Consider the following 27,069-nt stretch of genomic DNA (forward strand, 5'->3'; position numbering starts at 1 on the left):
GACTGTTGTAACCTTGACAAAATAAGCTGGACATTTTCACCTTATTGCTGTAGAGACATACTACTACTCCAGGAAGCTGAGCTGAAGAAAGAAAGAAAGAAAGAAAGAAAGAAAGAAAGAAAGAAAGAGAGAGAGAAAGAAAGAAAGAAAGAAGAAAGAGAAAGAAAAGGGAGGGAATGAAGGAGAGAAGGAAGGAAGGAAGGAAAGAAAGAGGAAGGGAGGGAGGGAGAGGACAATATGGATGAAATACATTTTAAGCCCCATTAGAAAGGGCCAGGGTTTTATAGTTAAGTCTCAGAGGAAATAATTTTGTGAGGAATTTAATGAGTTTTCCATAAGCACGTTACGCACTCCATGAAGCACGTATATGTATTTCAGTACCTAGCACCTAGCCCAGCTCGTTTGAGAGTTCATTGACTGACGCTAGAAGACCTAATGTCCACAAATGTCTGCCCCGGTTTTCTGCCTTCAAAAACGAAAAACTAGGAAGAAAGTATTAGAATGTCATGAGCATAGAGACAACAAACTGTCAAATATTTTATTCTTTGATCTTGATAACTGCCCAGAGTCAGTCACAAATAGAAGAAAATGCTCAATTTTCACACCGTCTAAAAGATGACAGTTACGGTCACACATGAGTGATAGCGTAATTTTGCAAACCAAATTGAAGGTACACAGGTGCGTATGGAAGGTACACTGGTGTGTGAAGTTCATTTGTTGATTCCGTCCCCCAGAGCCACCTGCTAACTCGATTTGGTGCCATGTATCTAAAATAATTTCAGAGACACGTAGGGGCTTCTGAATCTGTATCTACACACTACTATTTCCTTCACAAAACATACACCTTAAGGCTCTGTACATAGCTCAATAAATATTCTGGATTTGATTTTCATTAGCCCTTTGTTCTATTCAAGGATGGTAAATCTTTTCTTCTTAGACTGTTCATTCGTGACCTCATATAGTGTGTGATACGTCTACACTTCAGTCCATGTCTAAAGATATTAATGATTCAGTCCTGCTTGACGAAATTTTATCATTTTTAAAATGTGTTTATTTCTACTCTGTGTCATTGACACAGGACTTGAGAAATGTATTTTGATATTCACTATCTCCCTTCTGGAAGTATAATGCAGATACCATCTTTTCCTCTTGCTCTATTTATTGTAAAGAAATCCTTCGTCCCACGTTAATAATAATATTTTGAATTGTATCAATGAAAATAAACAGAAAGAACAACCTTAGTAGCTGCCTGGTATTCACGAGAGAATCATAAAGGTATTTTTGAAGGAACACTTTTCTCTTAAATGTTTATTTATTTCTGAGCCAGAGAGAGACAGAGCATGAACGGGGGAGGGTCAGAGAGGGGGAGACACAGAATCCCAAACAGGTTCCAGGCTCCGAGCTGTCAGCACAGAGCCCCACGCGGGGCTCGAACTCACGGACCGTGAGATCGTGACCTGAGCCCAAGTCAGACGCTCAACCGACTGAGCCACCCAGGCGCCCCGTGAGGAAACATCTTGATAGTTGCCTAATTTTGTTCATAATTAAGACGGATTTTACTTATAAGCTGACAGCAAAATGTCTAGAGGTATTCTAGTTAAATTGGCTCTCGGGAAAGAAAAAGAAAAAGCCCTGGCTTGTAGGATTTCCCAACATGACTGTGGCCTAAATACCCCCACCCCTGACGACTGATAGATGGTTTTATTGAAGTTGTTTCACCAAATGAATATTTACATATGAAGCTCTCCCCCCACCGCCCCCCCCAACACATCATTCTATACAAATATATCTACTTCGAACCTTCCTCTTACCACTCAAAAGGACGGAGAGAAACAGTCGTTTTTTGGGTATGATATAGACAGGACCACCTCTTGGTCACAGTGGCACATCTGAGAAGAGAGGACCGAGCCAGCCAACTGCAATTCTCTTCTTCAGGACCAACCGGGGTGGAAATGTCACCTTTGTGTTGACCAAAGTGGAAACTCCCACGACTTCAGTGTTTCTCCTAGAAAGATTATGACCATGGTGAACTCCACTGGGAGAAAAAAAAAATCATCAGTACAAAGCTCTTCCACAAATGTCACCATGGCAACCGCCATTAGGGTTACCCATGGTAACCGTAAAACTGCAGCATCCAGGTTGAGCGGTCCACAGGCCGATTGTCCAAAATGGAGAGAGAACACGGCGCTTTAGTTTCTTTCTACTTCTCCACGTGAGGCCTCTAGGATTACGATGCTTTCCTTAGCATTGACTCAATCTGGGAAAACTTCAACCTCCGTGCAATGTCCAGCGAAGTCTCACCATGCTGAGGAGAAAACGAAATTACGGTCCTTTGTCTCCAATGCAGTCCAAGGTCGATGCAAAAGGCCTAGTAAACAGTCTAGACCAACTGACTTACAGGCCCAGCAAGGGCTCTGAAGGTCATTTGGTTCTAACAGGAATAGGACAACGTAATTCCTTAGTGAGGACAATTAGCTTTGTTGTCAACATCAGAGGCAATTAATTCACTTCAGCACACAGCCCAAGTTAGGAGATGCTGTTGCTAGAAGGACATCGGACCACAGCCCACAGATTCTTACCCGATTCTTGATCATGGGGTCTGCATGAGCTTCAAGGAGCAGAGGGATGAGATTCTGGTTTTTCATTTCGCAGGCGTAATGTAACGCGGTGCAGCCGTACTGAAACCGAAAGACCAGCAGTGAGTTCGTCGTGGGCTCTACGGACCCGGCACACGGCTCCTTCGGCAAGCACCTGTCACATCCTAGAGCGTCCCCCCCGGCAGACTGGTCTGCAAATCATCCACGCACACCCACTTTTCTTGTATTTCAAAAGCCTTCCCTGCCTCCATGTGTATATGGTTAACGTCCTATAAGCCATTAATATCTTCCTTTCTCATTTTCTATTCCAAACTTAACACAACCTGCAAGAAGTTAACGCTCAATTGTCTCAAGGTTTCTTGGTGGGATTCTATATGTCTGGGCAATCACCGCCTCGATCATCGTACCGTCTTTTCTCCTCAAGGGTCCCCACACGGGCTTTTTTGCAAACATCATCCCCCGTGGTTGTTGATCAAAATCCCCGCAACCTGAAGATGGTGCTCATGTCACTACAGCCCAGCTCCAGGATCGGTGCAGTTAGTTCTATGTAGAAACCTCTCATGCATGGTTTGCTGTGGCTTATATTCTGCATTCTGAAATAGCGGATCTACTCTGCTGGTACTAACTTAAAACACCAACTACAAGGGAAAAGAGATGGATAGCTAGGGTGTTTGTGCCCCAGATATTGCCTTTCAAAAAGCAGCCCAACAACCATGGTTTGGGTATGTGATGAATTAATGCCAGACCTTATCAACTCTTCTAAGAGCATAACGGATAATGCTGCAATTGCTGATTTTTCTTAAGTGACAACATCATGCACCAAAGAGTTGGCTTTGAACTTTTCCATGTGAAATAAAGTGAGTGTAATTACCTAGAAATACAATGCACCGCATTACTTAGAGTTGGAAAAACTATCTGAATATTCAGATAGTCTTAGAAAAATGGTGGTGCGTGTGTGTGTGTGTGTGTGTGTGTGTGGAATGTAACAGTCCAGCTAGAGATACATATTGAGAAGCAGAAAAATATCCTAGAGAAATTTTGATCACAGGCAAAGTTTCAAACCTTTTGAATTTCAATGAAAGGACCAAGAAAAACCTTCAGCGAACCATTCACCCAATCTTTAATAACATCTTACTTAATACATTTTGAAGTTTTCTAAGGAATGACAGAGCACCATAGTCGTCTATCCAAATTAACCCAAAAATTCTATTTTCTTTTTTTCTTTTTTTTTTTTCATGTTTATTTATTTACTTTGAGAGAGGCAGAGAGAATCCCAAGTAGGCTCTGCACTGACAGCGACAGTGACACGGGGCTCAATCCTATGAACCGTGAGATCATGACCTGAGTCAAAATCAAGAGTCAGACGCCCAACAAACTGAACCACCCAGGTATCCCCCAAAATTCTATTTTAAATAAAAGGAAAAACATACACTTCAGTAACTTATTCTCCTGTGTTCTTTCTCTCTCAATCTCTCACACACACGCACACACACATAGAGCTACCTCTGTTTAAACATGTGATGATACCAATATAATCAAAACTAAAATGATGTAAATAATTAATAGAAATAGGGATGAGCACATTTTCTCTCTCACGGAACAATGGTAACACACACACACCCACAGCGATGCACACGCCATAAAACAAATCAAGGATCACAGAATATTGGTTCGTGTCTACTCAAATTTCAACTTGCCTCCTTTCTCAATAAACAATTGGGAACCCAAAATTTCATCCAATCAATATAAGCAAATAAAACGTCACACAAATAAACATCGGGCCCATTTATGATCATTTAAGGGAGGAAGAGGGGCGCAGGGTGTAAGGGTGAAAGGTGAGAACAAAACCTTATATTTAGTTCGAGACAGGAAGAAGTTCACTGCTGCTTGCTTATCACGCCCTCCGCGCCACTTGGGCTCTTTGACTTTGATCCTTATCCATGGAGTTTACAGGTGGGGACTTGCTTAAGGGTGGGTCGGGAGCTTGGCCACCGCAGCTGTTGTTCGTTGAGCATTTATTGTGTGCCAGGCACTCTGCTGAGCACCCTACATGAGTCTGCCTCGCAAGGTAGGTTCGTGGCTACCCTCACATTACAGGTGAGAAATTGAGAGTCCAATACGTGTATGACTTGTGAAAACGCCCACAGCAAAACGTGAGAAGCTGGGGGCTGCCTGGGCGGCTCAGTCGGTTGAGCTTTTGACTTCGTTTGGCTCACGTCATGATCTCACAGTCTGAGGGTTCGAGCCCCACTTCGGGCTCTGTGCTGACAGCTCGGAACCTGGAGCCTGCTTCGGATTCTGTGTCTCCCTCTCTCTCTGCCCCTTTCCCACTCGTCTCCCTCTCTCTCTCTCTCAAAATAAAAACATTTTAAAAAGTTCTAAAACTGTCCTCCAGTCCATAAAGATCCCTGTGAGTTTAGTGGCAGCATCTAACCAACCCCCAGCTCGCCTGACTAGCAGTGAAAACCGAAAGAAAGAAAAATGAAACGTAAAGAAAGACGAGGAACATGTAGACGTGTCTAGGAAAACAAAGCGAGTGACTCTGTAGGTGACAAATACTCTGCCCGCAAATACCATTCTGAATATCATTTCAAGGTGACTAAACGCATGAACTTACGCAGTCCGTGGCGTTCACGTCGATGCCAGCGTCGAGCAGCATTCGAACGAGAGCCTCGTTCTGCTTGGTCTTTGACACCTGTTACAAACAACACGTCAAGAGGAGGTTCATTGACAAGCATTTTCTCCATCGTGTGCCTGGACTATTCTATTCCACAGGGTTTATTTTAATCCCAACACCTCTGTGCGTCTATGCATCTTTCTTAAAATCTCCCCGCCTCCTCATCCCATCCAGTACCAATCAGGTTCTCAGATTGTGGTCCTGAAGCAGCAGCGTGGGCACCTGGGAACTTAGAAATGCAAATTCGGGGGCGCCACGCCAGACCTGCCAAATCCTACTGAGGTTGGGGCCCAGGGACCGGTCTTTCCCTTCCTGGCTCAGAACCCACAGGCAACTGTCCCATTGCTCTGAGGACAAAAGCAAACTTCCCAGCCTGTCCTGCAAGGCCCAATTTATTTTGGCCTCTGGTCCCTGCCGGCTCACCCCGCCCTGAATGTTCCTTCCACCTAGAAGCCTCTCCTCTCTTCTTCTATTTTCAAAAAACAATTTTTTAATTTTATTTTAGAGAGAGAGAGACAGAGAATCTAAGTGGGGAGAGGGGCAGAAGGGGAGAGAGAGAATCCCAAACAGGTTCCAAGCAGAGCCCAACGTGGGGCTCGATCCCACAACCCTGGGATCATGACCTGAGCCAGAATCAAGAGTCGGACGCTTAACCAACTGAGCCACTCAAGAGCCCTGTTTTAAATTTTTTTTTTTAATTTTATTTTTAAATCCATTTTTAGTATCCCAGCCCGAGCCCCTCTTCCTCCAGGAGGCTTTCCCTGACCTACCCGGCGAGATGAAATCTCTCTCTGGGCTCTCGTGGCACTGATCACCTCCCTGTATTACCTACTTCAGAGTAACTTTGCAGGCGTTTCTGCCGTAATTTATTACTGATGCGTTCTTCACTGCCCTCGAACGAACTCTTGCTCGGACAGGACTCCATCTGTTTGGTTCATCTCTGCATCCCTCACACCCAGTGCCTGCACGTAGTAGGGCCCCAGCAAGAGTGTGCCAGGAGGTCGAACAAAGAAACGAAATGAACCAGACGCCTCAGAAATCCCCTCTTCCTACCCAGTTCCCCGAGACCCTGACCACAGGACAGTTTGGGCGTCACCCCAACATCCCATTGCCAGGGGAGCACGGCAGTCCTGGCTGTCCCGGAGGTCAGCCCTTAGCCATACAGGAAGCCCCACCCAGTTTTCTTCCCTGGTTATACTTCCCTCCTCTGTCAACATCTACACTGCCTTTCTCTGCAGTGACACAGTCCTTCCTGGTCCCTTCCTCTGAAATTTCCTCCCCGGTCGCTTATGCCGTACGTATCTCAACTGCACAGATTCAAGCCCCATGAATAAGTACGAAAATGTGCATTAAGAGGCGCTCATTCATTCCAATTGGTATTTTTGCCAGGGCCTCTGGCTTTTAAACATCTGCCCGTCTTAGAGAGCAGCGTTGTGAGTCAACAAATTCTGAACGAGTCTTTCGAATCCCCCGTGCGATCCTTTTGAAAATAAACAGAAGATCTCTCACCGGCCCTGAAACTGCAACTGCCATGTACTAAACACACAAGTAATTTTTCGAGAACTTTTCTGGAGTATAAACAGAGTATGTGTTTATCAGTGACTTACAGTTTTCTTTTTCCCATAAATCGAAGCATCAAAATCAACACTATCATATCTAATTCTGTAACACTTAAATACCCAAGGAGGTAACAATGACACTTCCAACTGGCAGATTTTGTCCCGGAGCCCATGTTAGCAAAGACAACTAACTAACATCCACGGTCTATTAGCTGCAAGGAGAAGGGAGCTTGGTCATTTAACGAGTAAGTGACACATGTGTTGAGTCATCTCTCAAAGGTGGAACCAGCCACTAGGGAACCAGATGGAAAAAAGGGAATGAGTCAGCACAGAGCTGGTGTTCTTTGGGGGGTAAAAAGAGGGAGGCACCTGGGTGGCTCAGTCGGTTGAGCGTCCGACTTCGGCTCAAGTCATGATCTCACAGTTCGTGGGTTCGAGCCCCACGTCGGGCTCTGCGCTGACAGCAGGAAGCCTGCTTGGAATTCTCTCTCTCCCTCTCTCTGCCCTTCCCTGCTCTCACTCTCGCTCTCTCTCTCCCCCTCTCAAAATAAATAAATGAACATGAAAGAAAGAAAGAAAGAAAGAAAGAAAGAAAGAAAGAAAGAAAAGAAAGAAAGAACATTTTTAGATGCAAACCAAGAGTTCATTTTTGTTACTATTTCTTTATACATGACCGGCCCAGCAAAACTTGATGATTCATGCAGCTGATCTCCACGTTTGCCCTTTGGTCACACACACGGTGTACTCACCATGAGGAAATACCCAATAAGCATAACAGGCATTAAGAGGATAATGAGTAGGTAATCAAAGAAGGTGAATTTTTTCTTCACAGCATAATGCAAGCAGTTTCTCTGTTTCTGAAAATTAAGAAAAGGATTCCTCATTAATATTTGTCTCAAATTTCATATTTTCAGATTACTGTATCAAAAAGTTTAGTTTCTGGGGCGCCTGACGGGCTCGGTCGGTAGAGCGCGTGACTTCTGATGTCAGGGTTATGAGTCTGAGCCCCACATTGGGCAGTGGAACTTAATTAACCTTTAGAATATGTGCATTTTTCCATGCCTTTTAAAAATGGTAAATATAGACCTATAACGGCTTCATGACTTTCTACTGAATGGAGCTATTCTAGTTTATTTAACCAAACCCTATCTGTTGGACATTTCAAGTTTTTAGCTTTCTATTTTTATAAATTATACTGCCTGAACATCTCCATTCATAAGGCTTTGTCAACATTTCTAAATTTGTCTTTAGCCAAAGTTTCTCAAAGTATAATTGCTAACATGAAATGTGTGCGCAATTTCGTATTGCACTAAACTGTGCTCGGGTATAATAACCATTTAAACTTCCTTCCTGAGGCACCCGGGTGGCTCAGTCGGTTGGGCGTCCGACTTCGGCTCAGGTCCTGATCTCTCAGTCTGTGAATTCCAGCCCCACGTCGGGCTCTGTGCCGACAGCTTGGAGCCTGGAGCCTGCTTCGGATTCTGTGTCTCCCTCCCTCTCTGCCCCTCCTCCAGTCGTTCCCTCTCTCTCTCTCTCTTTCTCTCTCAAAAATAAACATTAAAAAAATTTTAAACTTTCTTCCCGATCAACCCTTGATTTTCTTTTTTAATCCTGCTCACTCTGACAAGCCAAAAAAAGAGCGTATTTATGTTTTAATTTAATGTGCTCTCCAGAGAATTGATGGTCTCTATTAGGTGCATGCGTGTGAATTACCCACAGAGCTTTTTGTTTTATTTTCAGGCCTTTGTTTATAGGACGTCTGAAAATGACTCCTGAACATAGATTTAAGACACGAGAAGGCACCGGTTAAGTTATTAACGTGCAAAGATTAGTGTTTGGGAAAGAGTAAATATTTAAAAACCATTAAAACTGTTCTCAAAATAAAAAAATGTAAACCGGACCCTCCTTCTGATAAAGTCTCTGTTCATCTAACATATCCCTAAAGTCCTTCCCAAGATGTCCCTGATGCCAGAGGATCCCTGCAGGCTGGCTGAGGTTCTCCGCCTTCTCGGCCCCATCCCTGTGCCGTCCGACACCGCCTTCCCCCAGCTTCCAAATGAGCACGTCCCCCCGACAGAGGATGTGAACCCACGGACATCTGCCTTCGCCACTCCCACTCACCACAAGCCCACACACCTGGCCCTCCAGCTGTGTGCAAGGGAGACGGTGTCACGGTCCACAAAGCTGCATCGCTGTCACATTCGGTGCAGGCATGCCTTGCTTTTAAACCCAACCGAGCAAAAAATAGAAGTACCAGCAAGAAGGCCCAGTAGCGATCCATTTGCTGATAATACGCGATTGCTCCAAAGGAGCTGGTGTTGATACTGACTCGGAAGGGGGTGAGCGGGCCCCGACAGGCCGTGTTTTCCTCACTCCGTGTATGTGAGTGGAAACAGAGCGCTCGTAAGTATGACAAATAATGACTTTTTATATTTACTGAGTGTACTTTAAATGCCGTCTTTGCTCGGATGCAGACACCGGCCGTTCCAAGGTGCTCCGAAAGAGATGTTCGCAGCAATACACTTGTATTCTGCTCGTCCTTGATTCTGAGGGTTCCGTCAGCTAACACTGCATCTTTAAGTACAATCTTTCTGCCTCTCTGTGTGGCTTCAAGGAGCCTCTGGTTCGTGACCTTGTTTGTCCTTGGCAAATACCTACCTGGCCTTCTTCAATCCTATGAGCGAACGGTAGGATCTCCCGGAGAACATTGACCCAGTAGGTAAAAACGTCATGAAATAGCACCACCAGGTCAGCATTTCTTTTCCAGGAAATCTTTCCCATTCCTTCTGGAATCATGAGGAGGAGGAGCAGGGAGAGGGAAGCAGGAAGGCAGGGAAAAGCATGAGGAGGAAGAGGAAAGGAAAGAGAGGGCTCTAACTAGTCAAATGAATGAACGAAGGAATGAATGAACCTTTCTTTTCAGAAGTACAAGGACATAATTAACCATAATTATCAACCTGCTGGTTGAACTATGATTTATTTTGGCTCTTTAGCCTGATAGAATAGTATGTGTTAGTCCCTTTAAAGTAAAGAAAAAAAAAATTGGTATCAGGAGCTACAAGCAACGAGAAAATGGCACATCCTCGACTGCTAGGAGGAGAAAGGATTACCACAGTCAATTGCTGTCTCCACTCATGTGTAATGGCCTACCTGGTTTTTGAGGTTCACATCAGCATTTCTTTTCAAGAGGAAGGAAACGATTCTCAGGTGCCCCCGGCGGCAAGCACAGATCAGGGGGGTGTCTCCATTAAAGCTATCTTGCACATTGATACAGCTGCGGTCCTCTCTCACCCAGCGCCACACTTGACCAAAGTCGTTCTGATAGGCCGCCTGGCAGATGGGCTAAGAGGGGAAAACCACAAGCAGGTCCTGAAATACCGGCATAATGAAGCCCCCGTACGAGAGAAATCACCACCCGATAATTTAAAACTCAAGTCTTTCCCAATCGTGATACAGTAAAACCTTGGATTGCGAGTAACCTGTTCCATGAGGGTTCCACAAGACGAGCAAGAATTTCTGACAACTTTTCACTTGATAAAAGGGCGATGTCTTGCAATACGAGTCGTACATGACGCCGAATGTCACGTGATCACAACTGAGCCAATAGTTCTTGAAGTTCACTTTGAGAGACAACCGCTTTGGATTACAAGCATGTTTCTGGAACGAATTATGCTCGCAAAGCAAGGTTTTACTGTGTATCGCTTTGTACATGAGATTTTTGGTCTCCATTATGCCGAGCCTTAAATCTAATTTTTTTTTTTCAACGTTTATTTATTTTTGGGACAGAGAGAGACAGAGCATGAACGGGGGAGGAGCAGAGAGAGAGGGAGACACAGAATCAGAAACAGGCTCCAGGCTCTGAGCCAACAGCCCAGAGCCCGAAGCGGGGCTCGAACTCATGGACCGCGAGATCGTGACCTGGCTGAAGTCGGACGCTTAACCGACTGCGCCACCCAGGCGCCCCTCGAGCCTTAAATCTAGAACAAGCCCAAGTCCACGAGGAACCTCTCAACGATTTCCTGAATTGCTTGGCACACAGATGCGTTCATGGAATGAGTGAATAAGTGGAAGCAATATTGCAGATTTAACTCCGCGGGGAAGAGTGTGCTCACGGATGGACAACGCCTGTCAGAGAGGCGGGATTTCACCGAATATAGAGTAGGTGCATCGGAGGAATTTAGGGCAGCACTAGATGATCAAACAAAGACATATGGCGCCCTGTGCTCCAGGAAACCAGCCCAGTGGAAAAGACCCATTTTAGACAAATAATACATAAATAACAAATGACATCATTGATTGGATCCGAGGCTTTTTATTTAGAAAGTGTCCTAAGGGGCTTTGCAAAGCATCATGGGAGCTTGACAGCAAGACCTAAGCTGACCTCCTCCCCTTGCTCACTTTCCCCCACCTCCTTCTGGACCTGTCTTGTGTTTTCAATGCTTCATATTTGGTTTCTTCCATCTGGGCCCCGCCCTTACTGCTTCCTCTGCACAAAACACCTTTCCCGCTCTCTGTTCACCTGGCCGCCTCTGGCCCATCCCTCGTGTCGTCACTTAAGTTTTACTTTATCCGGTCTTTCCTGACTCCAGCCCTGTTTCACAGCAACTGGCCTAACTGTCCACTCTTGTCTTAATTCTGTATAATCGCGCGCTGCAGGCCAGCACGAATCGGGAGGGGTTGAGGCAGCATTGAGTGCAGGAAGGCACTGGCTGCCAGCTTCGTGCGGATAGAGGCTATACTGTTCCACGTAATGTTTGAATTTATTCCATTCATACCCCCAGTATGTAACACAGCACTGGCACATGGTAGGCAAATACTAAATATTCTCAGACTGATTTTAATTAGAGAGTGTGAAAAAAAAAAAAGGCACTTAGAATCACACCTGGCATGCTCAATTTATGGAAATTATTATTACTGCTTATTCAATCGTTCTGTAATTTGGCGACAAGGTCAGACCTCTGCTGTGTCCCAGTCGCAGTTGCCGGGGACAGGTGTACAAAATACTCTCAACCATGCAAAATGTACTTACCGGTTGGGAATATAGCGTGAGCACACACACACACACACACACACACACACACACACGTTCAACAATGAGAAAACAATGTTAAAGAAGCATAGATTGGGGGTAATGAGCACCAGTGAGAAAGCTGAGTGGTACGTTTGCTAAGCAATTCATGTTTCTAACATAGCCAAATATCATAATCAGTGAGCTTTTAAAAGTAAGATTTTTTTTTAATGTTTATTTATTTTTGAGGGAGAGCACGTGCATGCAAGCAGAGGAGGGGCAGAAAGAGAGAGAGGGAGACAGAACCCCAAGAGGCTTTGCACTGTGAGCGCAGAGCCCCGATGCAGGGCTCAAACTCGCCAACTATGAGATCATGACCTGGGCCGAAATCAAGAGCTGGATGCTCAACCAACTGAGCCACCCAGGCGCCTCGAAAGTAAGATACTTTAAAAAAATTGTTTTGACATTTATTTATTAAAAAAAATTTTTTTTAACTTTTATTTATTTTTGAGAGAAAGAGACAGAGCATGAGCGGGAGAGGGGCAGAGAGAAAGGGAGACACCGAACTGGAAGGAGGCTCCGGGCTCTGAGCTGTCAGCACAGAGCCTGAAGCGGGGCTCGAACTCACAGACCGTGAGATCATGACCTGAGCCGAAGTCAGACGTTCAACTGACTGAGCCACCCAGGAGCCCCAATAGTAGGATACTTTTAAACCCAAGGCCCCGCTCACGAAAGAAACATCCCAGAGGCAAGTCAGCTCAATAGCAGATAAGAGGCAAAGTTCTGTGCCCCCAAAAGAAATGGGCATGATACAGGGGTCCAAAATGAAGTAGAAATGCCGAACCACACAACCCCCCTTCCGCTACCCTGAGGTCATCCGTGCCTAGGCCTCGTCACCAGCTGGGCTCAGCACCGTCTCCAGGTTCTGTGGGGCTGACATGCAAACGACCAGAGCATTCGAAAGGACGCGTTTGCTGTCAGCAAACTGGGTTATAGTCGTGATTGTGCAACTAGCCGCCTGGCGACCGTGGACAAATCTCTCCCCCTCGTGCATCTTGGTGTCCTCAGTCACGAGACAAAAGAATGAGGCAAACTTCCATTTCGTCGTCACACCCTGTGACTGCCACCCTCCAGTCTCTCCCCAGCCAACGCATCTGCCCCATCCACTTCGAGGTGGTGGGGAAGTCCTTTCGAAGCGCAAATACTACCCCACGGCGTTCAGCCCTTATCTTAGCAGTGGCGCCCAGCCACTTAGATCTCAACAACGAACAAAACAGAACGAAACACAACAGGCGATGCTGAGTCGCCAACTCTTAATTTTGCCAAGTAAATCCGTGAGAAGCAACACCATCATTTAGTAAAATAAAAGGCGTTTTAGCATAAATGTAAGAGCAAAAGTATTTTAACAAAATATACAAGGACACAGTCACAGAAGAGGGGAAAAAAAGCCATCTTTTATAGGAGACAGATTTCGCTGTATGGAAAACCCTGCTTCTTTGTCTGTTTTTCTTCTTCTAATTTCACCGTAAATCGGTGCAAATTTGCCACAGATTACGACTCATCCTTTATAGGACTAGCATTTGGTAACTGATAGACCACCATACTGAACTTGAAAGCAGGTAGCTGTAGAGTTAATTTCTTTCTTCTTAAGATTTTAAATCACAACATTAAAAATCCTGGCACATTTCATGCATTCATCTGGCTTCCCAACTTCTTTTAAAACATTTAAAGCTTTGACGACGCTGGGCCCACATTCCCATAGGACACCAAATAAAGCCCCCCTTGCGTGGGCTCTGCAAAATCTTCACTGAGAGTCCTCATCAGAAAGGAGGGAGGGACAAGTAGACAGTTTGCCTTCAAGAGACACCCGGTACCGCTGAGTTCTTCCTTAATCCCATTCAAGCGACCGTCCTTAAAACACCACCCCGATCTTATCTTCTGATCTTTCCTGAGCTTCCTATGTCCCAGGCACAGAGCTCCTGTATTTGAAAAGTAAAGTGCCATCCTGGTTCAGCTGGACCCCCAAGTGGCTGGGGGAGGGGACCACAGGAAGGGTTGGGCGCTGTGGTAAACTCCCAGACTCCACCAGGGGGCAGCTCAGGGTCATGAAAGCACCGACGGGGACCCAAGGGAAGTCCAATACAAAAGCTAGGGCCCAGAAAGAGGAAGAAGCTGTCCTTGTGCCTTGAGGGAAGAGTTATCGTGAATTCTGTTGGCCTCTGAAGTTTCTGGAACTTGGGGGATTCTGGGGGAGGAGGAAACCGGTGGAGACCTTGGGAGATAGTCATGATACTTCCATCCCCTGGTGCCCTTCTGCCCATCCTCACTGGCAAAGCACTAGTTCAGATCTTCGTTGTTCTCACCAAGACTGTTGCAAAACCGGTGGTTAACTGACCTTGCTTCCTCCTGTCTCCCCCTTCCAGCCCCCAGTCCGACCGCCAAAACGGCAGCTTCCTGTCACTTCCCTCCCGAAACGTTTGGTCACTTGATGACCCGCTGGGTTAGGATGCTGTCCTCGAGCGGACACACGATTCTTCGGATGTCCCAAATCCTGTCTTTCCAACTTCATCTCTTACCACCGCCTTCTCTGTACCCTTGATCTAAGTGAAGAAAGGCACGAGTATTACTAACAGCTATCTCCCCAGCTAGACTGTAAGCTCCGTGAAAGCAGGTACTGTGTCTGTACTAGAACATTCTATCCCCGGCATCCAGCCTATGCCTGGCACACAGTAGGCATCCAATGTCTATTTGGTGAACAAGTAAGGGAATGATTGAGTCGTAATGTGATCTCCCCTTTATTGAGTCCTTCAGCTAGTTCATTTAACCCTCACACAACCCTCTGAGCAAAACCGTATGCCCCTTTTGATTTGGTGAGACTGAGGGAAGTTGCCTTCCGTGCCCATGGTTACACAGCTCATAACTAGCAGTGCCAGCAATGAAATCAAGGGGAATGACTACAGAATACATCCATTCTTCCGGCTCTAATTACTTCAGGCAGTTTGAAAAACAGCCTTCAGAATGTCTTTTGGCTGCAAGACTTTGCATTTGAGATTATTTTGTGTTCCACTTGCACCCCAATTAAGCTACAGTCTACACTCTCAGGAGGCTGGTCTGTCCCCTTTCTGCCCTGATCAGCTGGTGTCCAAGCCTTCCTGGTTATGTATCCAGATTCTTCTCCAAACTGACCTAGATTTAGCAATATCTGCCAAGAGGTAGAGGAGTAATGGTCAGAGAGGTTGCAGGAGAAACCAGAAAAAGATTTGGTCCAGATGCAAAGAAGGAAAAGTTCCAAAATGGATGTAAGGGTATGAAGTGTAAGGAGAGACTCTGGATTTGATCATGAATAACTATCCAAAGATCAACGTTCATAGAGCGACGGGGCAGGAGGCAGAACACGGGGGCCTGAGCACGTGGTCTACAAGGAATCAGAGGGTGTGACTGGAGAGGAATTGTCGTCACTTTGGCAGTAAAAGCCAAGACAGAGCTCCTGGAGCACAGAGGGAGGCAGCAGGGTCTCATCCTCATTCCGCGCATCTGTAGACAAAGTGCTATCGCATGGTCAGAAACGCGGGCTCTGGAAAGAAACTCTCTGGGTTCCAATCTCCACACTGCCACATAAGCGTACTGTTAGCTGGACAACTTACTTAGCCTCTTTGTGCTTTGTTCCCTTCTAGATTTAATAACCACATCTTCTTGGGGCACTTGGGTGGCTCAGTTGGTTAAGCATCCAACTCTCGATTTCGGCTCGGGTCATGATCTCATGGTCTGTGGGATCGAACCCCACATCAGGCTCTGTGCTGACAGCGTGGAGCCTCCCTTGGGATTCTCTGACTTCCTGTCTCTTTCTGCCCCCACCGCCCGCTTATGTGCACTCTTCCTCTCTCTCTCAAAATAAATAAATAGACGCTTTAAAAAATAATGGTAACCAAATCTTCTTTATCAGGTCACAGGAACGTGACTGCATAGATGAAACACTTAGCTCAGATCAGACCCATAATAACAAGCCCTCGATTAAGGTAAAGTACTCTTGTAATTAATTAAAACATGAGGAGCCAGGGAAGACGGGCAGAGGTGGTCATGAAAGGGAATGAACAGCAGTGGAAGCACTGGCCTTAAACAGGATGACAATCCGGGCTCTGAGCAAAGCACGAGAGGCAACTCAGGTGGTTGGGATAGAAAGAACGTTTTAGGTCGGTCAAACTTTTCGCCCAAAAGCCTGAAGTTTTGATCTCCATGCTTTATGCCAATACATATCTATCGTAAATAAACAGGCATAGGGCGCCTGGGTGGCGCAGTCGGTTAAGCGTCCGACTTCAGCCAGGTCACGATCTCGCGGTCCGGGAGTTCGAGCCCTGCGTCAGGCTCTGGGCTGATGGCTCAGAGCCTGGAGCCTGTTTCCGATTCTGTGTCTCCCTCTCTCTCTGCCCCTCCCCCGTTCATGCTCTGTCTCTCTCTGTCCCAAAAATAAATAAATGTTGAAAAAAAATAAATAAATAAAACAGCATTTAAAAAAAAAAATAAATAAATAAATAAACAGGCATAGACAGAGAACTCAACAAGCCACCATTACGTTTAACTAGATGAGCAGGTTAGTAACATAGGAGACAAGACTGAGACAAGGATAGAAGAGGTTCTGGAACCTGGTGGGGAAGATTTGGGACAGCCATCATGAAAAGCGCTGCATGAGAGGAACAAAAAACATGAAATTGCTTGAAGCGTCAGGTTATGTAGAAACGCGTTAGACTACCAGACAGGTGTGCAGTTCTCCTCAGCACATCTGTCATCAGGGAGGGGTGGGGAAAGTGACAGGGGCAAAGAACGAAGGTTAGGAAACAGGTCTGTCAGGCAAGGCCTTGGGAGGAGCAGCTCACCCTGGGATACAGACTGAATGGACGACATCTGGAAACCAGGTGGAGCCTGATGGACTTGGAAAAAGAGACAAGCAGATAGAAACACGAAGGAGGGTGAGAGCAGAGTCAGCACGTGTGATCTAGTGGGAAATGGGACCAGTTACGGAGTTGGGATAGGAGGCAGAGTCACTGAATCCCACCTGTTGCAGACTGGGCTTCGTCCCTAGAAGTCACGAGCAGTCATGTTGGGTGGTTGATTTGGAGCAGAGGCAGAGGTCCGGAGAAGAGAGGGAATGCTTGGGGGTGTGGTGGTCACTGCAGATGACCCCAGGGAACAGAAAGGGGAAATTGTGCTCTGGAATCAAGGGAGGTAAGGGTGGGTCCTTGGAGGAGGGTGGGCAAAAGTGAGAAAATAGAGAAAAGGGCACAAGCAGAGACTTCAAGCCATTGTCATACAACAATAATGGTGAACAAGAAAGAAACAGATCGAAGGAGAGACTGCCACAACACTTCAGTGGACATGCAGGGGGAGGTGGAAAGGAGGAGACGGAGGGGAAGGAAGAGAAGGGTATGTACCAAGAGTGTGTGTGAGTTCACATCCACTGACCTGTGGGGATGGCGTCCCCTGGAGTTGGGCTCCGTGCAACCTGGAACACTGAGGCACAGCGTGAAGGGAGCACGCTAGTGAACGGACTTTTCTCTCCCATCTCATCCTTCCCAGCTAGTTCAGGAACATTCCACGTCCATTTCTGTATATTGTCTGCACTTGGTTGTGAGTGTACGGCTGGCTCTCTTCCAGGATAAATCATGTCTCAGCCCACACATCACCTCTTCAGACAGGCTTCCCTGACCACTGGCCATCCGTCCCCCAGCCCAGGTATGGTCCATCACATCACCTTGTTTTAATTTGCGTCTATTTAATTTGCGTGATTTTTAAAATTTACGTCCATTATTACGGAGATTGAGCTTAATGTTCCCCATTTCCTAAGAGAGTGAGGTGGCCACGATTTTTGCCGTGTTCAAAGCCCCTCAATTGTTCTTCCCCCTATTCTGGCCTCTCTTTCAGTCCAACGGCCTCGCTCCCACCTTAGCTACCTGCTTGCCACCGTTGTGACTTCCCAGTTGCACTATGGGTCCCTCAAAGCCCACTTCATGGCTCACGTCCGAGGAACCTCCTTGATCTGTCCTACCGAGAGCATGAACCACACAGCGCCTCACTCTGCTCACTGGCTTTTTTCCTGCGTGTTAAGTCCGGTCCCTCTAACCAGACTGTAGCCTTGATGTGAGATCCAGTGGTTCTCAACCCTGACTAAGCATTAGGGCCCTTTAAAAAAAAATTTTTTTAACGTTTATTTATTTTTGAGACAGAGAGAGACAGAGCATGAATGGGGGAGGGTCAGAGAGAGGGAGACACAGAATCTGAAACAGGCTCCAGGCTCTGAGCTGTCAGCACAGAGCCCAACGCGGGGCTCGAACTCACGGACCATGAGATCATGACCTGAGCCAAAGTCGGCCACTTAACCGACTGAGCCACCCAGGCGCCCCTAAGGCCCTTTTAAAGTACAGGCCCGGGTCCCATCACTAGCCAACCGAATTAGAATCTAGGGAAGAGGGTACGGCGAGTAAGGCTGGGGTATTAGTGTTATTTTAAAAAGTTCCCTGGGTGTTTCTAAGGCATAGAGAGGGTTGGGAACCACTGCAGAGGTGAAAGAAAGGAGCCCCATAATAAAGGTAACCCTTAATGAAACACTGCAACTCTTACACTGATGTTCGTTAAGGAGCATCAGAAACTCAGGAAACTTGACACATCAGGGACCACTTTTTGTGCACTTTCGTCTCGCCATGTGCCTGGTTTTAAAAATACCCCAAGGGCACCTGGGTGGCTCAGGGGGTTCAGTGTCCAACTCTTGATTTCTGCTCAGGTCATGATGTCAGGAGATCGAGCCCTGCGTTGGGCTCGGAGTTGGGTGTGGAGCCTGCTTAAGATTCTCTCTCTCCCTCTGCTCCTCCCCAGCTCATGCTTTCTCTCTCTAGTTCAAACTAACTAACTAGATAGATAGGTAGATAGATAGATAGATAGATAGATAGATAGATAGATAATAACAAGACTCCCAAACTTGGTGCTAGAACCCCGCCCCTGCCCACTTTGTATCTCACTCTCCTAGGGCCTAAAATTTAAGAAGTGTCTCTGGGGAGCTCATGACACGTTCAGCAGGTAAATGATCCGCTAAAATATTCTATGTGTATCATTTACAGAATCATGTTGGACACCAATCCCAGTGGCGGAGACATCACAGCTGGGAACTACTTGGTGTTATTTTAACCACGTAGCAATACCTGAGCTGCGTGCACCATTACCGGTGTCTCTAAGAGCCACACGTGCCCCCAGCCCCACTTTCACCGTGGTGAAAATTCTCCTACAGAGTAATGGAACTTCGCTGGTTCCCAGTGTAGGGAAAGAGCTCGTGGAACTCTGCCTGCTCTCCAGAGGACTCGGTCAGTTGTTGATTAACCATCTCCGCGCTGAAGCTCCACACCATGTGAGAGGTTTCATAACAATTTCTAAGAAGGATTTGTGGTTTTTGAAGCAAAATGATTCAGGTAAAGAGCCTGGGCGCACTGATGAAATGTCTTCTCGGGAAACAAAAGAAGATAGGGGCGCCTGGGTGAGTTAAGCATCTGACTTCCGCTCAGGTCACGATCTCGCGGTTCGTGAGTTCAAGTCCCACTTCTGGGAACACGAGCCCCACTTCGGGTAAAACATGAGTCCCATTATTTTGGGGTGAGCCCTGCTTCTCTCTCTCTCTCTCTCTCTCTCTCTCTCTCTCTCTCTCTTTCTCTCTCCCTCCCTCACGGGATTTTCTCTCTCTCTCTGCCCCTCACTCACTTGTACTCCCCCCCCCAAAAGAGAAAAAAAATGGGATGCCTAGGTGGCTCAGTCTGTTGAGCATCTGGCCCTTGATATAGGCTCAGGTTGTGATCTTGCAGTTGTGGGATCGAGCCCCACGTTGGGCTCTGCGCTGAGCATGGAGTCTGCTCGGAATTCTCTCTCTCCCTCTCTCTCCGTCCCTCCCCTGCTGGAGTGCTCTCTCTGTCTCTGTCTCTCTCAAAATAAATTAATTAATTTTAAAAAAGAGAGAGAAAACAAGACAGTTTTTTTTTTTTCCTTTTCAGATTAACTAATCTTAGGGAACAGTATTGAAGGGTCCATTTATTTGTACAATTAATCTCAAGCCTTTCTTTCTGATGGCTCATTTTGTCACATGCTGGAATTTGGAAATTTCTTAACAAATTCTGTCTGGAAGGCAAATAAAAAAAGCATAGGGTTGGTTTTTTTATTTTCAAGGTTGACCTAGGCCCATTTAGCTTTTATGTAACATGAAGGAAAGTTCCAGAAGTGGTTGAATTGTAAAGAAGACTAGCAATGAGGAGAAATGGAGGCAGAGCATAGTTATCTGTTTTGCATTCTTTCTCCAACAAGGTCTCCTTGAGAGTATGTTGTCTTTACTGCTGGAAGACTAATGGGGCCCCACTGCTGGGCATCAGACCTGAGAAGCTCTGAGGTCAGTGATGACAAGAAGGAGAGAGCAAGAAAGCCTTTTCCCCCAACGAGGAGGAGAAAAGGTGAGTTCTCGCTGCCGGGATCGAGCAGATCAGAAGCCCAGATACCTTCTTACCACCTCAGACCACCCAAGAGGTGAGTGCCAAGCCCAGAGGAAGCAGGAACGTCACCCTTACAGCCTCCTGGGGGCTGGGACCTTCTGTCAAACAATGGCCACCCGAGGGTAAGGAGGACCATGCTGGAGTTACTGGCGGTAATATACAAATATACTGCAGCACATACAACTACGGAGGCATTACGCTACGCACCCGAAACTAATATAATGTTACGTCAATTATTCTTCAATAGATGTATACATATATGCAGTGTAGGCACCCCAAAATACACCCCGGGCATAATGATTATTCTGAGCTGAAGGCAACAGAGAAGAAGCAGATACAAGGAAAGTTCTCTGCCTTCCTCCCAGTTACTTAAAAGCATGATATAACTTTGTGAAGGGGTTCCCCTCCCCTCTCTGCCAAGAAGGACAAAAGTTACCCTTGCCAGCCCAGAGAAGGCACCAAAGGAAGAGATATAATAACATTTACTCAGCAGCCCTTGCCTTCCATTAGCTCCCCCATATATCTGCCTTCCACAGTTTGCCACCCTAAGAAATCAAAGTCCTTCTGCTGTGTCTGATAGCTCCTCTGAAAATATGTGGTCCTTTTGTCAAGACGGTGTAAGTGTCCCAGTTCTGATCACCCCTTTGAGTTACTCAGCACTGGGTGCTCCTGTGTGTGCTTTGATTAAGAGACACTTATCATGATGAGCACTGAATGAGGTATAGAATTACTGAGTCACTATATTGTACACCTGAAACTAATATGACACTGTGTGGTAACTACATTGGAATTTAAATGTTTTTAAAAAGTATAGGACCAGGGAATGAATGGGGAAAACTGGTCGGCTCTCGTCCTGTTCTCATTCGGTGGTTTGCATTCTTTACGCCTTAGGAAACGTAGAAGGAAACTGGCACAAGGCCAAAGCGACTGGCACCTACATGACAGATGAGGACATCGTGTCTACACATTTGAGGAATTACTTCAGAGCTTCTCACCCTCTCTAAAATCAGAGGTGGGAGAGTCTCACAGAGAGACTGCCTCAGAACACCAGAGGATAAGACTAAGTTAGGTTGTCTTTTCCATTCACCTGTAATTCCCACGTGCAACTACAGTTCCAGCTTCCGGAAAACAAGCTAAGCCTTCTTCTCATCTAAAAGCACCCACTTCTAGGGGCGCCTGGGTGGCTCAGTAGGTTGAGCGTCATCCAACTTCCGCTCAGGTCATGATCTCACGGTCCATGGGTTCGAACCCTGCATCGGGCTCTGCGCTGACAGCTCAGAGCCTGGAGCCTGCTTCGGATTCAGGGTCTCCCTCTCTCTCTACCCCTCCGCCCTCTTTGTTTCTCTCTCTCTCAAAAATAAGTACATATTAAAAAATATTTCCAAGGACCCACTTCTCTTCAGGCTCTCTGACCCACTACTCTGGGGCATCATCGCTCAGTCAACTGAAAAGGCAAATGTCTAAAGCCAGCAGTCAAACCAGAGTCCCTTCAGCAGAGCTCAGTAAGAGCACCCTCACACCAGATGAGTACCTCCCAGGGTCGAGGCTGCTGGCGAGTAAGGAGAAAGCAGAATACACACCTCTTTTCCGGAAACAGCATCCTTGGCACAGCGACACTATGGAAGATCTAACACTTACTCCTCATAGGAACCTGCTACTCAAGCTAGTTTTACCACTGCCTTCACTATCCTCAGTGGTGGCTACGTTTACCTTAAAAACAAACCACAAAAACCAAGTCGGTATCAATGGGGAATCCTGCAAATTGAGAAACTCTTTGCCAAAAGGGTGGGCAACTCTCTTCTCTCTGAAAACGGTGAACCTCCCAGGTGCTCATGTGTTTCATACTGCTGTTACTAGAGTTAGTGAACAAGTGTGCGCAGTCAGACGGAAGGGCCTAGAATCTACGTCCACCTGTGATACGGAGTCGCATGGCCATCACGTCTATTTCAACACTACCTTAGACTATCTTGGATTCGATACTAATTATGAGCTTTGAATAATTACCTATGAGCGTCTAGGCATGTTAGGAATTTTTAGAGGTGCGTGTGTATGTGTGTGTTTGCACATGGGGTGTCGGATTTGTCTTTAAATATCATAGTACATCCCAAGTTGCTTTGTCCTCCATACATCTGAAAAGTGAAACATTTATTCCACTTCTGGGGATATTCTCATTGACCCTGAAGGGGCCCAGGGTAAGTCTCCCCCAGAGTATGCCACTTTGGCACGTGAAGTCTTATTTTGAGCTAGAGGCAGTCAAGATCCAGTAGACTCAAGAGAAACAATATATGTGGTGTTCCCATACATACAAAATCAAATTTGATTTTCTCCTGTTAATCTGTCTCATGCCAATTTAGTTCTTAGACCAACCAGAAGAAATTTTGTAGAGGGAAAACTTTTCCCCCAAGAATGCTTATAAATAATTCTTCATATCTTGCCTTGACTCAACTACTTGCCAGATCAACACCCGATAAACAAACAATATGCACCGCACAGGAAGAAGACTTTTTTTTTTTTAACGTACTTGGTCTCAGGACCATGATCACAACCTGGCTGCTTAAAGTGTGGTCCAGGGACCAACAATACAAGCATCAAGGAATTGAAATGCATAATCTTCATCCCCACCCAAACCTACAGAACCACAATCTGCATTGAAACCAGAGCTTGGGTGATCGGTCCTCACATTAAAATTTGAAAAGCACTAGCCTAGAGCAGTGTTTCTCCCAAGGGAGGTAAATTGCTCCTCTCCCTGAGAATCACTGGGTTGCCCCCCTAAAAAGTAAGTTTCTCCATTCTACCACAGTGAGTGACGCAATTTCTCAAACTTTAGATTGCCTAAATCTAAAGCTTAAACTAATCAACGAGTACATTTACTATAAAGACACACACACACACACACACACACACACACACACACACACACACGGCATTGGAAAAAGTTGCAAACGCAGAGAAACTGCCTTTAGTAGATGAAACACCCGAGAAGGTTCTGTTGAGCATTTGTAATGAAATGCAGAACAACTGGTTAATTGTGTTAGAGAGGAAAGGGAGTAAATTGTGAATAACGACATCATTACTCTAGTTCATACATTACGTGTACTCCTTTGAAACATTATTTAAAAATTTATTTGATTCTAATAGGTTACTTTCAATACAGGGGAAAGAAAGCGTTTTTGTATCCATCAGATATGAAAAGAAAAAACTCAAAGTGCCAAAAAATATATATTCTGCATTTGTCCCTCTTTTATACAGGTATAATCTTTACTTATAATCGCTGGTAGTGATTTTCTTTTCAAATACCAAGTTGAAAAATGTCAGTCCGTCCCTGCTTTTCCACAGAAGAGTCAGTCTACTTTTGTATGTTTAGAAAATCCAGTGGGACGCAATTTTCACTTTTCCTCTGGATATTTGACATCAGAAAACATGACTCTGTTAATTCCATTTTCCTAAGTCCCTGCAAGATCCAAATTACCCCCACAAACATCATCTAGACATCGGGACATATATATACTGTATAACTCTCTACTTACACCTAGCTCGAGTTGTAGAATTACAAAATGATTTACCTCATAATATTAAGTGTATTAAAAAGATTAACGCCCAAGACTTCGTTTTGACTTCACACTCTCACGGAAAGCTATGCAGAAGAAAAGGAGACATTTTCACAGGAACGGGAAATTACATTTGAAAAGCAAGAGCAATTTTTAACACCTTTGGAATCTTACTTCCAGAAAGGTCACATACCTCAGAGTATAGGATTCCCATGCTGGCCCTCCACAGATTTGCGTCACCCCTACAGCTTCTTGAATCTTCCGGAGGTATTTCTGATTCACATAAAATCCGTCCCGGCCCAGAGAAAGGTCTCTAGAAGTCAAGGCTGGTGGCAAGTCCTTTCTTCCCACACTTGTGAACGTTCTACTGCTAATTCAGTCAGCCACACACCTTCTAGAGAACCCAGCCCAGGGAAACACAGGCATTGGTTTACAGCGTAATGACCCCAGTGTGTCTCATCTGATGTTACAACCCTGGGGAACCGGTTTCTGAGTCATATTTGCTCTTCCAGTACTGACATGTGGGAAGACGGGAGCAAAGTCAAGAGTGAAAGGGAAGTTCTCAACCCAACAGGAAGGACTCAGGGCTCAACATGGGGTACTGTGGGAAAGAAGTAGGATACTGTGTTTAGGACATTAACTGAAATCTGGTTTTCAGTGGCTATTGAGAAAGGCTAGGGATGGCCAAACTCACTTGTTAGAACACATATGTCTGCCACGGGCTTGACTTTGATGAAAAATAATCTTCAAGAACTGTCACTATGGATTATTTGCGATCTTTCAGCACAGATAAGGTTAATTTTTTTTCTTTGATGTTCCTGATTAATATAAACAAATTAAAATAATAAGTCAAGTGACAGATGAAGGTCAATTTTTAAGCCATATTATTTTACATACATGAATGTGTTCACTTCCTTTTTTTTTTAATTTTTTATATTTATGTATTTTTGAGAGACAGAGTGAGACAAAGTGAGACAAAGTGAGACCGGGGGAGGGGCAGAGAGAGGGAGACACAGGATTAGAAACAGGCTCCAGGCTCTGAGCTGTCAGCACGGAGCCCGGCGCGGGGCTCGAACCCACAGACTGTGAGATCATGACCTGAGCCGAACTCGGACGCTCAACCGACTGAGCCACCCAGGAGCCCCGAATGTGTTCACTTTCAAAGGCATATCTTTGAGTAAAGCTAAAGCAACTCAAATTGAAAAAACTAACCTCTTTGAAGAATCAGTCCCATTTATATCCTAGTTAATTAAATTATCTCTAAATGTTTAAACTACACTTAGAGTATTACTCTATATATTTTTAATGTTTATTTATTTTTGAGAGACAGAGCATGAGTGGGGGAGGGGCAGAGAGAGAGGGAAAGACAGAATCTGAAGCAGGCTCCAGGCTCTGAGCTGTCAGCACAGAGCCTGACGCGGGGCTCGAACCCACAGACTGTGAGATCATGACCTGAGCTGAAGTCGGACGCTCAACCGACTGAGCCACCCAGGCGGCCCAGTATCACTATATTTAATTTTCTTTTGTAAACACTTCAGTTCTGAACCTAACAATTAATACTTTCCCAGCTAAATGGTCTTATAAATGTAATAAACTTACTATCATAATAAGTATTAAGTTGTCTTAAATAGTCTAATACTGTTTATATATTCAGCCAAATATTTTATAATATTCAATTTTAAAATTGTCTATTTTAAATGAGTCTAAAGTCACTTGGCTTATTACATATTTTATTTTATTTTTTAAGTTTATTTATTGTGAGAGAGAGCAAGAGAGACACAGAGATAGAGAGAGAGAGAGAAAGAGAGAGAGAATGAGTGAGGGAAGGGTAGAGAGAGAGTTTCTCTCTCTTTGAGAGAGAAATGCAAGTAGGCTCCATGTTGTCAGCACAGAGCCTCTACGTGGGGTTCTATCTCATGAACCGTGAGATCACGACCAGAGCCAAAATCAAGACTCGGATGCTCAAACAACTGAGCCACCCAGGCCCCCTATGCTGTTACGTATCTTAAATGGAATTACCAGGCGACTTGGCCAAACGTTCTAATATGCCGAATCTCTTTAACATTATACATTTTGTATACTAAATATCATACCAAATACTCACACACTATCTCTGAACACAATCAGAGCAAAGCGTGAAAATTTCCCAGAATTAGAACACTCACACACACCTATGGGAGAACTAGTTTCAACCATCCCGAGCAAACTGTTGGGATTCTTCCAATCATTGAAGTTTCTTCAGTGGCCAAGAACAGGGGCCAGGACCCAAGGCCTGAGCCTATATATATTCAAGGAACTTCTTCCTACACCACTGATGGACATGATGAGCTACTTTTATACGTGTTATTACAAGAATTACATCCTTTGCCTTGGACTTGGCATTAGGACCAATCTCCTGGGAGTTTAAGAATTAGCTAATTCTTTGGGCTCCTGGCTGGCTCAGTCCATAGAGCATGTGACTCTTAATCTGGAGACTGTAAATTCCATCCCCACATTGGGTGTAGGGGTTGCTTTAAAAAAATGTTTTTCTTAAACACAAAAGAATTAACTAATTTTTCTGTTGAAGGTGGAAGTGTGCAATAACCACTAAAATTGCGGCTGGCTTCCCTTTTGGCTTGGTTCGATTTTGCATTTTTTAAACGTCTTAAGACCTTTTCGGTGTCCTTCCTTTTGATGTAAGCATTAATGTTATTTCCACTGGGTACTTCATGCTCTTACGCAAATCTCCTGCAACTCCTTTTAGCTTCTTTTGTAACCTCTTTTAACTAAGTGGTGTGGACAGACCTCTTCACTCTCACTACCTCTCTGCTAAGATTGCTTCCTTCTCCACGCTTCTTCCTCCCTGATTGACCTCGAGAGGCTTCTTTAATTTCCTGTCAGGACCCAAACTCATCTGATGGGATTCCACATGTCTCTCTAGACTGCATCTCCAAGGAGAGCAGAATACACCACCCTAAAACACGCCTGTTTGGCATGAGGATTGTTTTGACTTGGTTGTTTCTGAAAGCCTGCAGACACACAGGAGAATCTCTGAAAACAGAGCGGAATCTACCTTTCTGTAAAGGACACCTACCCTTAGCACAGAAATCTCTATTTTTAAGGTGTCTCCCTCTGGAAGAGTAGACTGACTCTAAATCTCGTTTGGAGATTAATTCTCCAATTAATGG

General features: G+C 45.3%; 1 protein-coding gene across 3 annotated transcripts in view; it reads right to left on the minus strand.

The window, feature by feature from the left end:
- Positions 1–517: 517 nt before the first annotated feature.
- ANKRD22 (ankyrin repeat domain 22) overlaps positions 518–27,069 on the minus strand; it is a 39,400-nt gene continuing 12,848 nt past the window's right edge. Inside the window, exons 3-9 of one of the 3 annotated variants that reach the window (XM_086679547.1) lie at positions 24,597–24,720; positions 24,096–24,296; positions 9,984–10,175; positions 7,583–7,690; positions 5,215–5,292; positions 2,580–2,678; positions 518–2,305 (exon numbers count right to left, since the gene is read on the minus strand). In XM_086679547.1, the coding sequence (XP_086535673.1) occupies positions 2,228–2,305; positions 2,580–2,678; positions 5,215–5,292; positions 7,583–7,690; positions 9,984–10,175; positions 24,096–24,116 (576 nt within the window). In that variant the 5' untranslated portion in view covers positions 24,117–24,296; positions 24,597–24,720 and the 3' untranslated portion in view covers positions 518–2,227. Of the gene's footprint in view, positions 2,306–2,579; positions 2,679–5,214; positions 5,293–7,582; positions 7,691–9,983; positions 10,176–24,095; positions 24,504–24,596; positions 24,721–27,069 lie in introns of all 3 variants that reach the window. The other 2 variants (XM_086679546.1, XM_086679548.1) reach the window with 2 other exon arrangements.

Source organism: Puma concolor, chromosome D2 (genome assembly GCF_028749965.1).
Source record: "Puma concolor isolate L17-30 chromosome D2, mPumCon1.1.hap2, whole genome shotgun sequence".
NCBI classification, from domain to species: Eukaryota; Metazoa; Chordata; class Mammalia; order Carnivora; family Felidae; genus Puma; species Puma concolor.